The sequence below is a fragment of the Canis aureus genome, chromosome 13 (genome assembly GCF_053574225.1).
Source record: "Canis aureus isolate CA01 chromosome 13, VMU_Caureus_v.1.0, whole genome shotgun sequence".
NCBI lineage: Eukaryota > Metazoa > Chordata > Mammalia > Carnivora > Canidae > Canis > Canis aureus.
The window spans coordinates 8,655,144-8,673,240 of record NC_135623.1 but is presented as its reverse complement, the minus strand read 5'-3'; the positions used below and the strand labels follow the sequence as shown (position 1 = coordinate 8,673,240).

Genomic DNA, 18,097 nt, shown 5'->3' with positions numbered 1-18,097 from the left:
GAAGCTCCTGTTGCCACAGTGCAGCCCCTCTGGATTCTTTCTTCTGGAAAGCAACACACATCTACTTTCTGTATGCAGGGGCTGAGCAGGTAGCAGGACGGGAGTCTGCCCAGGGGCTTATAAGTGGAGTCTGTGTGGGTATTCTGCTTGGCAGAGGTGTGTGTGACGCTCAGAAGGGTCCCAGGAGTTGAAAAGCAGGACTCTCAGAGGAATGGAATCCCTTCCCATTTCAACAGAGCCTACAGGCACAGAGTAGGAACAGGGATACTTTGCCAGAAATCAGCCAGTGAAGAAGGCCTGCCCCTCTGACTAGGAGGCCACACTGGCCCAAGGGCACTTACCTGAGATAACTTCACCACCGTGGCCCTGTTTGAGGAAGCTGAAGACGGTTTTCTGATGATACGCACAGTCGATACAAGCCTGGACAGCCTGCTGCAGCACCACGGAAGCGCGGGCCGGCCCAAAATGGTCAGGGAGCAGCTGGACCTTCTTCTTATCTAAGTGGGGGCCTGGGCTGCCATTCTTGTTCAAGTAAATACAAACTGCAGGAGACAAAGAGCCAAAGCAGCTTACAGAGCGTCTGGGTTACAGAAGTGATAGAACAGTGCTCTCTTCTGTCTCTCGCACTCTGGGCTCTGGTCCCTCGCAAGACTCTCAGCTGCTAGGCTGGTGGAACACCAGGAGGGGGGTGGGGGTGGAGGCCTGCGTCCAGCTGCAGCCAGCCCAAAATGCATGACCAAAGGCTCTGGGAACACAGCCTGCTGGAAGAACAGTCCAGACCAAAAGCCAAGGCCCAGACTTGTACTTTGTCTTCTGTGCACGGAAAAGGGAATCTAAACAATTCCTGCAGATGTATGCACTTTCATGTTCAATACTTGGTCACCTCACACATTCTTTGGATCTCTTATGTTATGTGTGTTGGAGTGGTAGGGACCATGGCAATGTTAGCCAGAATGTGTGCTTGTGTGTGTTTGGCCTTGCACTTAGAATGGTCACGCCACAGGTCACCTGCCTTGATTTTTGTTCTGGGGCTGGGAATCTATTTGTTATCTTCTGCATTAGTAGTCAGGCCCAAAGAAAGTGGTAAAATAGACAAATATGGGAATAAAGAAAACCATGGAAAGGGCTAGAGGGTCCCATGTGGAGAGTGTTGCTCATTTCAGGAGTCTCTCCTGTCAGGCCAGCAGGGCTCTCTCCTACTGCAGCCCTCTACCTGGCATGGTGCTAGGCAGGGAACAGATTGGGCAATGGAGGTACTTTCTTGGTCTCCAGAGGGGACCCATGGCAGCCTGGCCAGTTATGACATTCTCTCTTCTGATGTGCCTTTAAGGCCCCATTTGAGCAGGGGTACTCTGCTTTCTCACACTGCCATGGATCACTAACTAAAGGAGGAGGTGGGCAAAGGGCCTTTCTTGCTATTAAAGGCAAAAAAAAGCTAAGTGCATAGCTGGGTTGGCTGTGGATGGACTACTGTTCTCATGCAGGGGGCCTCAGTTTTAGCCTCTGGAAAGTGAGGGGGCTAAGCCATGTGCTGTCCGAGGACTCCTCACTTAATTCTAAGGCAAAGCAAGATGAAGAGAAGGAAATGGAAAATAGTGAGAAAGGCAGGGTGTGGAAGGTGACAGGTGGAAAAAGAAGAAGGAAAAAAGGTAAAAGGTAAGCAAGAGGAATTGAAATACACATTCAACTTCCTTCTCTCCTAAAACCCTCTAAAGTGAGTCAGACAATAAGGGAGACAGCTAAAAACTTTGGAAGCTGGAAAGCAGATAAACAAAGTAGCAATTGACTGAGTGACTCCCAAAAAGTGGAATCCTTAACCAACAATGGGGAAAAATAAGAATCAAGCTGTTTTTTCTTATAATTCACAAAAGGCCCAAGAATGGGCAGGTGCCTCTGGAGGTGGGTGTGAGGCAGATCTACTGAAAGTAGCAGGTAAAGTGGGTGATATGACTCTTTCACTGGAAATAAAACAAGTAAAAATGTAGGAACTGAAAGGAGTAGGAAGAGTAGTTAAAATAAATGAAGACACAGATCTATGAAAAGACACCCATAAGAATGGTCATAGCAGTTTAGTCATAACAGCAGAAAACTAGAATCGACTCAAATGTCTGTCAACAAGAGAATACATATACAAATTATGGTGTATTCATTTATCAGAATAGCACTTAGCAGTACAAAAGAATGAACTATTGATAGGGTGCTTCTCAAAAACATTATTTTTAGTGAAAGAAAGCAGATACAAAAGGTATATATAATTCTATTTATATATTAAGTTGAAGAATAGGAAAATCTAATCTACAGTGATAGAAATCAGAATAAAGGTAGGAGAGAAGGCTGATCATAAGGATGTATGATATGACTTCTAGGGGCAGTAGAAATGACTTTTATTTTGACTTGGGTTGTGGTTACATGGTGCTTACACAGATTAAAACTCATCTAATTGTACATTAAGATACGCACACTTCACTGCATGTAAATTTTACTTAATTAAAACATATGAAAAGAAAAAATATAACCAGCCCAGTGATGATTATAAAAAGAAATTCTACATGAATTGAAGTGTGAAATACAAAAGGCAAACTATAAAACCTTTAGTATTATTTTTAAAGATATATTTGTTTATTTGAGAGAGACAGAGTCAGAGCGAGTGAGCATGAGTGGTGGGGAGGGGCAGAGGGAGAGAGAGAATCTCCAGCAGCCAGAGTCTGAAACTGGGCTTGATCCCACGACCCTGAGATCATGATCCGGGCCGAAGGCAGATGCTTAACTGACAGAGCCACCCAGGTGCTCCTAAACTATAAAACCTTTAAAAATGTGGCCCTCCCCACAAAACAACTTTCCGCTTTCTTGGGACATTCACTCTTAGAACCCAACTACCATGTGTGAGTAGAACCCACCACCTTGTGGCAAAGTCCACATGGAGTGAAATCCATAGCTACAAGTGACTTGTTAGCCACTTGGTGGAAGTGGGTCCTCCAATCCTTGTCAACCATGTCAGCTGACACTGTGTAGAGCAGACACAATTGGTGGTAGTTTGCTGTGTAGCAAAGGATTAGTGGAAGGGACTGTGGTACCAGAAATAGGGTGCTGCAGTAATAAAAGCATAACACACATGGCTTTGGCTTTGGGACTGGGAAGCAGAAAGCAGCAATACAGGGCCATGAAAAGGGTAGGAGTGAAAGCATAAAGGGCTGAAGTAGAAGCCTGTAGAATGTGGCAGAATCAAAGGATTCTTTTTTGTTTTGTACTGTCTCTGTCCCTGATAATGCTTTTACCAGAAGGCTTCTTTTAGAAACTTGAGAGTGGAAGCCTACAAGGTTTTGAGGAGGCTGCCAGTGAGCACTTAAGGCAAGTGAGGAAAATCTTATTGGAAGATGAAGGATGGGAGACACTTGCAAGGTAGTGATGCAGAGTTTGACAACACTGTCACCTGCAGTAACGTGGAACCAGGAAGTAAGTGTACCCGGTGGACTCAGTGAAGTAGATAGAGATTTCCAGACGAAGTAATTAAAGTGCCAGGTGGCTTCTTACTGCCTATGATAAAAATGCAAAATGAGAGAGATGAGTTTAAAAAAAAACATAAAAAATAAAAAAGCCCAGGACTCATAGATTCCACAAATAAAAGTGCTTCTCATTTCTAGTCCTTCCAGAAGACAAACAATTCTAAATTAAGAAAGGATCAAATACAGAGTGGGGCAATAAAATAATTTATTAAGGGGCTAGAATGACTTAAGACTATGCTTCATAGATTCCTTCTGACCAAAAGGCCCTCCATGAATCTTAAGGGTCAGCTTTGCAGATTCTTTCCCTTAAACGGTAAGTTTTTAAGAATCTTAAAGGCATTGTCTCCTAGCAGCCATACTGGAAGCCCAAAGTAGGGAAGGGCTTACCTTTAAAAGATTCAAGGTTGTGATTTTTGTCTAATGAAGGAAATCTCAATGGTAGTCACAGAAAACCCCTCAAGTTTCTAAGAGAATCATTCATAAACACTGTCAGCTCAGATTAAAAGGGACAGAAATGGTACAAAATGAAAGAATCCTTTAGACCCAAACCTTTTCCAGATGGGATGAAGACCAAGAAAGCAACCTTAGTTTTCTTATGGAAAAGGAGGGATGATTCAGAAGACAAAACTAAGACCCATGGAAAACCCCAGGAAAGTAGTATTGGATCTAATTAAGGAACTGGCAACATGTGCCCAGCTGGATTTCAGAATTTCTACAAGCCAGTGACTGTTCCCTTTTGAATGGGTATACCTGTAAGTTATCCTATACCTGTGGGGAGTGGACAACATTTTTCTTTAGTTCACAGATCTTCAGATTGAGAACAAGTACACTCAAGGAGCTACTAAACTTGAGAATTGCACCTGAGAGGTTTCATTTGCAACTGGATCTGATATAGCTGATGAGATCCTAGATCCAGAGCCTGATGTTGTAAAGGGATGGAACTTTAAATGGAGAATCTTGCAAGAAGAATAAATTTCCCAAGCAGGCAAAATGTAAATAATTTATGTCCAGAGAGTAGAGTGAAGGGATTTAAAAATATGGTCCATAATTCTTTGACCCTCTTCTCATAGAAGAGTACGGTCTATTCTTCTCTTGAATCTGAACTCTACGACTGCTTAAGTAAGTAGAATATGGTGAAAATGACACTATACTAATTTTGGGGCTTAAGTCTTAAATGGAAGCCTCCACTTCCTGTCTCCTGGGACACTTGCTCTTGGAATGCAGCCACCATGGTATGAGGAAGCACAAGCTACCTTTTAGAGAGGTCTGTGTAGAGGAACCAGCACCAGTTTTGCTAGCCATGTGAACGAACCTTCTTGGAACTGGATCCTCTGGCCCCAGCTGAGCCACCCCAATGATGCCATGTGGAAGAGAGATGAACTGTCTTAATTTTAATACAGTTGAATATATTGATATTACTCTTTTTGGTATATGAAAGGTTATATACCTTTCTTTTATGGGTCATGCTTTTGTCTTGTTTTGAAATTCTTTTTTTTTTTTGTTTTGAAATTCTTTCCCTATCTTAAGGTTGTAAAGATATTTATAACTGTCATGTTTTGGTTTTGTGCTGTGCCCATGAAATTAGAGGTTATAAAAAAATTGGAGAAGGATTCAGTATATAAGGAGCTTGGAAGTGGCCACTCCATCCTAACAACAAATGAAAAGCTGAATAAATGAAAAGATTAACAATCCTTTTTAGATCCATCAGAGGAGTGAGGTTACAGGATAAACTGCAGCCACCCAAGTTTGGAGAGATAGGTGAGTACAGAAAATCACATTTTGCCAAGCAGAAACCTCCACAGTAACCAGTGCCAAGGTAGGAAAATCTAAACTGTAACTGACCAATTGCTGGAAGTTTAGTGTGGACGAGTCTAAGAGTTAAAGACTCCAGGGGGACCCACTCAGGGCGGGGGTGGGGATGTCCCATACTTTTCTAAGAGTTTTACTTCAGGAGATCAACTAACATTCTCATAGTGAATATTGGAGAAAATCCCCTCATGCATTGGGCATGGAAAAGCATTGGGCATGGAAAAGGAACCATTTAAAAACATGCTAGAGTGTTCTACTCTTCTTAACAAGGCCTGCCCTCCGGAAAAATTATTTTACTAGAGCTTGCCCTGCCAGGATTTGGTCAGAGCCTAACCTAACTAGGAGAAGGGAAATACCCAATTCCAGCCCTCTCTAGTCATCCTGTCCCATCTAAGGGCAAGGGACGATAAGAAATACTGGTGAAGTTCACAGCATGGGCCCCCTAAAAGACTGAGACCTAATCACAGGACTATAGAATACTTTCTCCCTCAGCACCTTATCATCATATTACTAAAGCCTATTTACAACAATTCCTTTTACCTACTACTTTATGTCTGGCTATCAAGAGTAAAATTACAAGGTATACTACAGGACAAAAACTGCAGTTTTAAGAGATAAAGCACAAGCATAAGAAACTAGTCTTAGACTAGAAATCATAAGAACTAGACTCAGACATAGCAGGGATGCTGTAAGTATTAGATTGGAAATTTAAAACTATGATGAATATGCTAAGGGCTCTAATGGATAAAGTAGACAGCATGAAAAACAGATGTGCAGTGTAAGCAGAAAGATGGAAATTCTGAGAGAGACTCAAAAAGAAATGCTAGGGATAAAAAATACTATAATAGAAATGAATGCCTTTTTAAAAAAAGATTTTATTTATTTATTCATGAGAGATACAGGCAGAGGAAGGAGCAGGCTCCCTGCAAGGAGCCTGATGTGAGACTCAATCCCTGGACCCCAGGATCACAACCTGAGCCAAAGGCAGATGCTCAACCACTGAGCCACCCAGGTGCCCCAGAAATGAATGCCTTTGATGGGCTCATTAGTAGACTCATTAGGGGGCATGGACAAGAAAAGAATCACCAGGCTTGATGGTATTTCAATAGAGATTTGCCAAACTAAAAAAGGAAAGAGAAAAAAGACTGCAAAACAAAACAACCCAAGAGACTATCTAGGAATTATGGAAACACTACAAAAGGTATAATATACACACAGTAGGAATACCAGCAGAAGAAAGGAACAAAAGACATTTTTGAAGACAAATGACAGAATTTCCCCAAATTAGTATCAGACACCAAATCACAGATTCAGGAAGATCAGAGAATACCAAGCATGAAAAATACCAAGAAACCACCTACAATAAGGCATAGTATATAAAAATGCAAAAAATCAAAAATTAAAAACAAAATCTTGAAAGAAACCAGAGGTGAAAGCCCCCTTATGAGCAACAATAAAAATTAACATCCTTAGAAACCATGTGAGCAGGAAAAGACCACAGGGAAATACTGTGGTATAAGTGTTGAGGGAAAACCAACCTAGAATTCTGTACCTTGTGAAATTATCCTTCAAAAGTGGAGGAGAAATACTTTCTCAGACCAAAAAAAAAAAAAAAAAGAGGGAGTTTGCTGCTAATAGGTTACCTTGGAAGAAAGGTTCAAGGGACTCCTTAGAGGGAAGGAAAATAATACAGATCAGAAACTCAAATCTACATAAAGAAAGCAAGCACTAGAGAAGGAATAGATGAAAGCAAAAAAGAAACTTAATTTTATTATTCTTAACTGGTCTGACAGATAACAGTTTCTTCAAAATAAAAATAACAACAAATGTATTTGTGTATGCTTATGTGTGTGTATATGCTTATTTATACTTATGTATAAGTAAAATGAATGACAGCAATCATACAAGGGATGGAAAGGGGGAATTAGGATTATTTGTTATATCTGTGATGTGGTACAGTGCTGTTTGAAAGTAGACTTGGATTAGTTATGAATGTATATTGTAAACTCTAAGGTAATCACTAAAAAATAAAAAAGAAGTATAACATATACTAAAAAGGAGAAAAATTGGACTCCTATAAAATGCTCAATTAAAACCACCAAAGACAAGAGAAAAAGGGGCTCCTGGATGGCTCAGTCAGTTAAGCATCTGCCTTAGGCTCAGGTCATGATTCCAGAGTCTTGGTATCAAACCATGCACTGGGCTCCCCGCTCAGTGGGGAGTCTGCTTCTTCCTCTGCCCCTTACCCTGCTTGTGTTCTCTCTCAAATAAATAACTAAAATCTAAAAGAAAAAGGTAGAGAAAAGTGGAAGACAAAAATAGACATAAAGAATAAAGACAACACTGTGATGCCTGGGTGGCTTAGTGGTTAAGTGCCTGCCTTTGGCCCAGGGCGTGATCCTGGAGTCCTCAGATCGAGTCCCACAACAGGCTCCCTGCATGGATTCTGCTTCTCTCTCGGCCTGTGTCTCTGCCTCTCTCTTTGTCTGTGTCTCTCATGAATAAATAAATAAAATTAAAAAAAAAGAATAAAGACAACAAATAGAAAACTCAACAAATATGGAAGCTATTTAACCAACTATAGCAATAATCCCTTTTTTAAAAAAGATTTCTTTATTTGAGAGAGAAAGAGAGAGAGAGAGAGCGAGCAAGTAAGCACAAGCAAGCAAGGGGAGGGGCAGAGGAGAGAATCTTTCAAGCAGACCCGGCACTGTGCTCAGAGTCTAATGTGAGGCTCAATCCCATGGCCCATGAGATCATGACCTGAACAGAAACCAAGAATCAGACACTTAAGTGCCTGAGCCACCCAGGTGCCCCAATAATCATTTTAAATACCAATGTCCTAACTACACCAATTAAAAACAGAGATTCTGAAAGTGGACCAAAAAACAAGAACCAACTATATGTTGCCTACAAGAAATCCACTTTAAATATAAAGAGACATATAGATTAAAAGTAAAGAGGTAGAGAAGGATATACTATGCTAACACTAATCAAAAGAAAGTGGGGATAGTTATATTAATTTGAGATGGAGTAAACTTCAGAGCAAGGAAAGTTACTGCAGATAAAGAGAAACATTACATAAATGATATAGAGGTCATTTATCTAAGGAGATATATCAATTCTTACCTTATATGCAACTAACAAAGGACCATCAAAATATGAAAGGTAAAAATAGAACTCTAAGGATAGACAGATGGATCTACTATTATAATTGGAGACGTCATCATCCCTCTCAGAAATGGACAGATCCAGCAGGCAGAAAATCGCTGAGGACATTGAAGAACACAATCCTACCATCAATCAACTGGATATAACCAATATCTATAGGATACTTTACTCAACAACAACAGAACACATATTCTTCTCAAGCTCATATGAAACATCATGAAGATGAACCATATACTGGGCTATAAAACATATCTTAACAAATTTAAAAGAACAGAAATTGTACAATATTTGCTCTTAGACCACAATGGAATTAAACAAAAAAATCACCTGTAACAGAAAGACAGGTGGAAAATCCCCCCAATACTTGGAGGTTAAACAACATATTTATAAATAACACATGGGTCAAAGAATAAATCTCCAGAGAAATTTAAGTATATTTTGAACTAAATGAAAATAAAAACACAAAATTTCTGGAATGCAGCAAAAGCCATGGATGGGAGGAAATATATAGCACTGTATGTGTTAGAAAAGAAGAAAGATCTGAAATCAACAATCTAAGCTTCTACTTTAGAACACTAGAAAAAAGAGCAAATTAAAACTAAAGTAAGCATAAGAAAAGAAATAATAAAAATTAGAGCAGAAATCAGTGACACTGAAATTGGAAATCTTTTTTTTTTTTTTTTTTTTTTTGAAATTGGAAATCTATAGAAGAATAAAAATATCAGGATCCCTGGGTGGCGCAGCGGTTTAGCGCCTGCCTTTGGCCAAGGGCGTGATCCTGGAGACCGGGGATCGAATCCCACGTTGGGCTCCCGGTGCATGGAGCCTGCTTTTCCCTCTGCCTGTGTCTCTGCCTCTCTCTCTCTCTCTCTCTATGTGACTATCATAAATAAATAAAAATTTAAAAAAAGAATAAAAATATCAATGAAACCAAAAGCTGGTTCTTTGAAAAGATTAACATCAATAACCCTTTAGACTAATTTCTTAAAAAGATGACACAAATTACTAATATCAGATATAAAAGAGAGGACACCACTATGGATCCATGGTCATTAAAAGGGTAACACAGGAATACTATGAATAATTCTAGGCCCACAAATATGATAATCTAGATGAAATGGACCAATCCATGAAATCCACAATCTCTCAAAACTCATAAAGAAGAAAAAGATAATCTGAATAGGCCTATATCTATTAAACATATTGAATCAATAATTAACCTTCCAAAATAGAAAGCACCAGACTCAGATGGATTCACTGGTGAATTCTACCAAGCATTTAAGAAATACATTTTACCAGTTATCTAGAGTCTCTTAGAAAATAGAAGCAGAGAGAATACTTCTTAACTCATTCTAGGAGGCTGGCATTATCCTAATACCAAAACCAGACAAAAACATTACAAGAAAATTAAAGATCAATGTCTCTCATAAACACAGATGCAAAAATTTTCAGCAAAATTATTAGCAAATCGAATCCAACAATATATAAAAAGAATTATACATTACAACCAAATGAAATTTATCCCAGGTGTGCAAAGCTGGTTCAAAACAGTTAAAAATCGATTAATGTAATCTGTCACATGAGCAGGCTAGAGAAGAACTATCACATAATCATATTAATAGATGACAAAAAACCTCTGACAAAATCCAAGACCCATTTATGATTAAAAACTCTCAGCAAACTAGGAATATAGGAGAACTTCCTCAGCTTGATAAATATCTAGAAAAAAACTTCAGCTAACACACTTAATGGTAGGAAACTAGAAACTTTCCCACTAAGATCGGGAACAGGGTAAGCATGTTCCTTCTAACCATAACTTCTCTCTTTTAAAAAAGATTTTACTTATTTTAGACAGAGAGAGTGAGCAGGAGGTCAGGGGGAGCAAAGGGGTGGGGGGAATCTCAAGCAGACTCCATACTGAGCATGGAGCCTGATGCAGGGCTCAATCTCATGACCCTGAGATCATGACCTGAGCTGAAATCAACAGTTGGATGCTTAACTGACTGAGCCACCCTGGTGTCAAGTCACAACTTTTGATCATTGTATTGGAAGTTCTTACTAATGTAATAAGATAAGGAAACACATTAGGAAGGTATACAGATTGGGAAAGAAGAAATAAAACTATCTCTGTTCACAGATGACAGAAATGTCTATGTAGAGAATATGAAAAAATTGATAAAAAAATTCTGGAATTAATAAGCAATTACAATAAGGTTGTAGGATACAAGGTTAATACATAAAAGTCAATTGCTTTCCTATATAACAGTAAGGAGCAAATGAAATTTGAAGTTAAAAACACAATACCATTTACATTAGTACTTCTAAAAATGAAATACTTAGGTATAAATCTAACAAAATATGTACAGGACTTATATAAGGAGAACTACAGGGGCACTTGGGTGACTCAGTCAGTTAAGTATCTGCCTTTGGCTCAGGTCATGATCCCAGGGATTGAGCCCAGCATTGGGTTCCCTGCTCAGCAGAGAGTCTGCCTCTCCTTCTCTATCTGCCTCTCTCCCTGCTCATGCTCTCTCTCATTCTGTCTCTCAAATAAATAAAATATTTTCAAAAAAGGAGAACTAAAAACTCTGGTGAATGAAATAATAATAATAAAAAGCTCTTAATACAGTTAATACTATAATTAATATTATAATACAGACTAAATATAGACTATTAACTATAGAGAACAAACGGTTTGGTTACCAGAGGGGAGGTCGGTGGGGGGATGGGTGAAATAGGTGATGGGGATTAAAGAATACACTTATCATGATAAAATAAAATAAAATATAAAAGAAGAGAAAATGAAATAAATGGAGAGAGATCCTATGTTCATGGACGGGAAGACTCAATATTGTTAAGATGTCAGTTTTTTCCAATTTAATCTACAGATTCAATGCAACTTCAACTGAAATCCCAGCAGGTTATTTTATGGCTACTGACAAACTGATTATAAAGTTTATATGGAAAGGCAAAAAAACCTCTAAATAGTCAACACAATTTTGAAGGAGAAGAACAAGTCTGGAGGGCTGATACTACCCAACTTCAAGACTCACTATAAAGCTATAGTAGTCAAGATAGTGTGAAAGAATAGACAAATAGATCAGTGGCACAGATAGAAAGCTAAGAAATAGTCCCACATAAATATAGTTAACTGATTTTTGACAAAGGAAAAAAGGCAATATAATAAAGAAAAACGTAGTCATTTCAACAAGTGCTAAACAACTGGACAGCCACATGCAAAAAAGAGACTTAGATATAGACTATACACAACTTTTTTTTTTAAGATTTTATTTATTTATTCATAGAGACAGAGAGAGAGAGAGAGAGAGAGAGAGGCAGAGACACAGGCAGAGGGAAAAGCAGGCATCATACAGAGAGCCTGACATGGGACTTGATCCTGGGTCTCCAGGATCACTCCCTGGGCTGCAGGTGGCGTTAAACCACTGCGCCACCGGGACTGCCGTATACACAACTTTCACAAAAATTAACTCAAAATAGTTTACAGACCTAAATGTAAAATTCAAAACTATAAGACTCCTAGAAAATAAACTAGGAGAAAAATGAAATGACCTTGCGTATGGCAGTGACTTTTTAGATACACCACCAAAGAAATAACTGATAAGCTGGATTCATTAAAATGAAAATATTCTGCTCTGTGAAAGACAATCAAGATAATGAGAAGAAAAGCCATAGAGTGGGAAGAAATATCTTTAAAAGGCACTCCGGATAAAGAACTGTTTTCCAAAATATACAAAGAATTTAAAAAACCCTCAATGATAAGAAAATGAACAACCCAATTAAAAATTGGGTCAATGCTGTTAAACAGATACCTTGCCAAAAAAGATACACAAATAGCAAATAAACATATAACAAGATGCTCTCCCCTGTATGTCATTAGGGAGATGCAAATTAAAACAATGAAATACGACCACACATCTATTAGAACAGCCAAAATCCAGAACACTAATACCACCAAATGCTGGCGAGGATGTGAAAAAAGGAACTCTCATTCATTGCTTATGGGAGTGCAAAATGGTCCAGCCACTTTGGAAAAGACAGTTTGGCAGTACCTTGCAAAACCAAACACACTCTTACCATATGATCCAGAAATCTTATTCCTTGGTATTTATCCAAAGGAATTTAAGATTTATGTCCACAGAGAAACCTGCACATGAATGTTTATAGCCACTTAATTCATAATTACTCAAACTTGGAAGGAACCAAGATGTCCTTCAGTAGGTGAATAGATGAACTGTGGTATAGCCAGACGATGGTATATTATTCAGCCCTAAAAAGAAATGAACCATGAAAAAGACATGAAGAAAATGTAAATGCATATTACTAGGTGAAAAGGCTATACATACTGCATGGTTTCAACTTTATGACATTCTGAAAAAGGAAAAATTATAGAGACAGTAAAAAGATGAGTGGTTGCCAGGAGTTAGGGGGCAAGGAGGGATGAATAGGCATAGCATGGGGGATTTTTAGGGCAGGTAAACTATTTTGTATGATCCTAGAATTGTGGATACATATCATTATACATTTGTGAAAACCCATAGAATGTACAACCCCAAGAGAGAACCGTAGTGTAAGCTATGGATCTTGAATGATAATGATGTTTCAATGGAGGTTCATCACTTGAAACAAATGTAGTTACTACCCTGGTAAGGGATGTTGATAATGGAGAAGCCTATGCATGTGTGGAGACAGGGGTATATGGAAAATCTCTGGACCTTCTGCTCAATTTTGCTGTGAACCTGAAAAAACAGTCTAGTAAAAATTCAGAAAACAAAAAAGAGCTAGCAGATGCAAATATCCAAGAGTGGGGAAGTAGAGCATAAGCCTTTCCTAAATATATGTGACAAATATCCTAAATGTATGTAAAATTCTTTTATGCAATCATTTTGCAGGACTGGTTTCCCACCAAACACCCATTGGAAAATGCCACTAGAGTAATGAATAATGATACTTAAAAGTAAGATGCTAGACATGAGAAACTCAATACAAAATTTGGAAGATAGAGTTGAGGAAAGCTTTGAAAAAAGTTGAGCAAAAAGTCAAAGAGAATAAGGAGAAGATTAAAGAGGGTTAAGAATATTATAGGACAGGTTCAAGAGGTTCAACATCATGAACAATGTGTGTCAGGAGGAGTACAGAGAGACAAAGAAGAAGGAGAAAATCCCTGACGAAAGATTTTAAGAAAATTTCAAGAAACTAAATGAATGGGCACACACAAGGGCCAGCATGGCAGTGTCTCATCCTAGGTAAGACTGCAGAACACTAGGGATGAAGAGAACATCGAAGAAAACAAACAGGTTTCATGTAAAATTAAACATGCAATGTAAGATTTACATGGGAAAACAAAGACAGGGGAAGTAGCAAACTGGGAATAATACGAAAGGGAGGTAAAGAAGATGTCAAGGAACTCAGCAGGCTTCAGAAGAGACTCTTCATGACAGTATGAAATGATAGAATATATAAAGTGCTTGGACATAAAGAGATATGTAAACAGTAGTGAGAGCTTAAGGTTGAATTAGTACTAGCAAAATAAACACATAAAGAAATCAACAAGATTTACTCTGAAAACATGTGCAACAAAGGAAAAGTAATCATAGTACACTACTTGGCTCAGTTGAGAACAGTATGCCACAAATTACAATGACAAAATACTGGGCGTCCCGGGTGGCTCAGAGGTGCCACCTTCAGCCCAGGGCATGATCCTGGAGACCCGGGATTGATTCCCACATCAGGCTCCCTGCATGGAGCCTGCTTCTTCCTCTGCGTGTGTCTCTGCCTCTCTCTCTCTCATGAATAAATAAAATCTTAAAAAAAAAAAAGACAAAATACTGAAATCTAATCAAAATTATAATATCATGGTATTAAAATAGGGAGGTATGTGTGGGTGGGTAAGGGACAAGGAGATTAAGAAGAGTTAAATTTTCAACTTCTAAAGTGGGTTGTCAGTTAAAAAATACCTGAAGCATAAAAACAATTAGCAATATCAACACGCCATTCACACATCTGGAGGTAAATAAAAGAATAGCTGAATTAAAAGTGATTGCATTTAGTGAGAAATGACAGGTGGAAAAGGTGACCAGTCTGTTTTGTTTTCGTCGTAATTCTTAAAAACATATTGTTCCTTTAAATTATGAGCATGTATATAACTGAAAAAAAAAAAACTAACTCTTAAAAAGTGTTGTGCAGTTAAAAAAATGAGAGGGAGGTATAAAGGATACAGTGTGGCACATAGCTTTCAATCCATGATAGCTTTTACTGTTCACATTTGAAGAGTCTGTAAACGGTAACTTCATCTAATGTTTCCACTGCATAAGTGTGGAAACTGAGGCTTAGAAAGGGAAGTGATGTCAAGGACACACAGAATGAGCCAAGGCCCAGGTAGAGGATAGCCACACAATGAATGGTCAAAACTGCTATAGTCTGTCCAGGAGCAGGAAACAGAGATGGAAAGCAAGTTCCCACTTTTCTTAGGCTGTGAGAGTCAGGTTGAGGAAGGGATGCCAGCTCAGTGACGGTCAGATTTAAATGGAACCTGCATCCCTTAAATGGAATAGTGAGGTACAGTCATTGCTGTGGGTCTTCTAGGTAAGGTTGAAAAGGTGCACAAGTCCCTTAGTGGTATCTAGAATGATGTGGATAAACCAAGCAAATATATAAGCATCTAGGGGACATGCCATGAGGTTGGAAAACATATAATCAGTATGGTTACTAAGGTGTTTATCTGTTTTTTCTTCCTCATCCATGGAGCTTAGGAGCAAAGGCCACTGTTCATTAATTTAATGATACTCTTGCATGAAGCTAACCCAACAACTGGCTGGGCTTAGATGCAGATAATATATTTGGAGAAATTTTGTAATAGGACCCAAAGGTTATGTGGAGAAGAAACCAGAGCTGGCCTTCCCATGAAACTAAATGTTCTAGGATTTGGGTGGAGACATACTTAACTCCTAAGAAAAAGACTCTGCTAACTTCCCTGGAGATCATTCCAATTGCTTAAAGAAGGTGGAGGATCTACAGAATAACCAGAGTGAGGTTTCACATGTCTCTTTACAACGTAAGAAATGAGTCTTGTTCTTTACAGTAATCCCATTGGGATTCCAGCGGTGTAGCTCTTCTAAAGTTACCTTCATAGATGGCTGGTTTATGAAATGGAAACAGATATACATAACCCTGGTTTACTACCTGCCCACTGCAGCCACCACACTGCTCTGAATCAAATGTTCACTGGCTGGTCTCCAAAATCAAGTTCACTCTCACAGTACCAAGGTTTGCCACTATCGAGGACTTAAAAGAAAAATTAGCCAGAGTTTTGTTTGGGATTTTACAGACTGGTTTTTGCCCTCATCATCCTGAAAAGAAGGTGAAGGCTCTCACTGGAAATGAACTGTAGCTCTGGATTTCAGTGTTGGTGGACGTTCTCTCCAGCTTTCAACAGACTTTGTGGAATCCCATCCTAAAATGTCAGCCAGTGCTCTCACGTAACTGTCCCATGACTTCTTCAAGAATGATTTTCTAGAAGTTGTGGATTTCTTGAAAAGTTTAACATTGAAGAGTAAAGATGAGAAAAATGGAATTCTTCAAGTTTCAGCTGCTAGTAAGAGGAATTAATAGCATTGTGGTTGGTGCCTCTTCTGCTTAATCAGTTGGTGTGTGCAGAGCCAGCAGCCTTTAAGAGTTTTCTTCCTCCCCTGCTTGACCCCATAAAAACAATGCACAGGGAAAAACCCCAGAACCCCCTGCCTGCTCTTGCTGGCTCTGTTCCAGTCCTAGGTGAGCCCCGTGCTGCTCCAGCTGTTGAGGTGAAGCACATGTGGAACAAGCTGCTGTCCCACCTGGAGGCCAACATGGAGCGATTCATTCAGGAGCACCTGAAGAAAGTCACCTTGCCACACGTGTCACCAGGCTGGCGGGATGCCAGTGATTCCATTGTGGCAGTTACTCTTTACAGCCCAGCAATGCTGGTCTACTTGGATTAGAGGTGATGGTAGGAGGAGAAAGATATCTTCAAACACACTGTTTCCAGTTCTATGAAAACTATTGACCCTTCCTGATGGTGGATTTTCTTAGCCTACTTAATGTCCCATGAATGGAATCTCAGATGTAAAAAGTACCTCAGAACACAGTGAAAACTCCTTCCCATCAAGGTCTAAAAAGGCTGAAGAGGGGCCTTATTAGAGTGAGCTAAAGGGGTCGGCAAACAAAACTGTCCATGTATATATCTGCCCCACAGAAATGCTATGACGCTGCCAAGTCCTCGCTCACTAACGAGGAGATGCGGGATGACTTTGAGCTCAGCAGCTAAGACACTGAGATATACTCTGGAGGTGGAACCATGGCTGCAAAACCTATTACCTCGGGGAGCAAAAGGCATTTCCTCCTCTGCTTCCATTCACTGAAGAGTCCAAGCTTTTAAGATCAAGCTTACACCAAAAGACCAGTCTTGCACAAAGTGGGGATGAGCCAGATCAAACCAAGCCACTGAAATGTGTCACAAGAAAGGAGGCCTAAGGTTCCATCAGAACTGAGTTTAGGAGAGTTTACCAATTCAAGTAAAAAAGAAGCCAGTACAAGATCCTGAGTTGGACTGTTTTGCTGATACGATCCCAGAAATGAAGCCTGTAACTGCTATTCTTATTTTACCTGATTGAGAGCAAAGTTCTCAAGGATGATGTCTCACCAGTCATGCAATTTTCCTCAAACTTTGCTGCAGCACAAATTACTGAGGGAGGGCCTGAAGGCTGGGGAGGGGAAGGGACCTGAGCTAGGAAAACAATAACTATGACACTGTGTGGCAGTTACACTATAGGAAAAAGGATTCCTTTAGGGGAAAAAAATACCACATGAAACTAGTACCTCAAAAGCAGGCTCTGCAGACAATGCCCCCCAGAGCATCTTGTTTCTGCGGTAGCAGGAGCTCTGTGCTACCCGCAGTGTGCACCCCTGAGTGCAACTAAGAGCCCCAGGCAGTGAAGAGGCTCACAGCTCTGGTTTCTCTGAGGAAAGGCTGCGTGGGTTTGACTAGAAGCTCTGTGAAACACAAGTGGCTGTTGAAAGGCTGAATTCACTGTTACTGTTTTTCCTCCAGTAAAGAAAGAAAATAAATACAAAAAGCCAAGCTGATTAGCTTAGTTCTGTGCTATTTCTTTAAGTCAGAAGAGTAAGCTCTACTATGAAATAAAACTTACAGAAAAAATTTTATCTATAAAGTATATGAATGATTTTTAAATTGCTAAGCTTTTCCTATGCAGCTAATGGGTGTCTAGTTGTGCTGTCGAATGCATAGCCCTGTGGGCACTGGGCAGGTACTGACTGTCCCACATGTGTTATATTGTACCAAAGTTCTTAATGAGCAACATGTCCCACAGTCCTGTTTTCTAAATATTCCATAAAGACTATTTTCACTAGAAAAAAAATCAGAGCAGTTGCACACATATTGGAGGGATGGCAGAATTATTGTAATGCTAGAAAGGATCAGTAAAAAGGGAGCACTCAGAACTGGAAAGGATGGGTATTAATACAAACTGGGCACGGGGTGGGGTGGGATGGGGGTGCTCCTGGTGCTAGCTCCACTTCCGTCCTATCCCCACACCCCAGCT

At 39.5% G+C, this 18,097-nt stretch overlaps 1 protein-coding gene and 2 pseudogenes across 17 annotated transcripts in view; 2 read left to right on the top strand and 1 right to left on the bottom strand.

Moving 5' to 3' along the window:
- The window catches only part of SCMH1 (Scm polycomb group protein homolog 1), a 176,280-nt gene that overhangs the window by 20,780 nt on the left and 137,403 nt on the right, over positions 1-18,097 (bottom strand). For all 17 annotated transcript variants that reach the window (XM_077844496.1, XM_077844492.1, XM_077844498.1 and 14 more), the window contains one exon: positions 342-542. In XM_077844496.1, the coding sequence (XP_077700622.1) occupies positions 342-542 (201 nt within the window). The remainder of the gene's footprint in view (positions 1-341; positions 543-18,097) is intronic.
- Positions 3,375-16,552, top strand: LOC144281738 (protein-associating with the carboxyl-terminal domain of ezrin pseudogene; annotated as a pseudogene).
- LOC144281780 (protein-associating with the carboxyl-terminal domain of ezrin pseudogene) lies at positions 16,313-17,575 on the top strand (annotated as a pseudogene).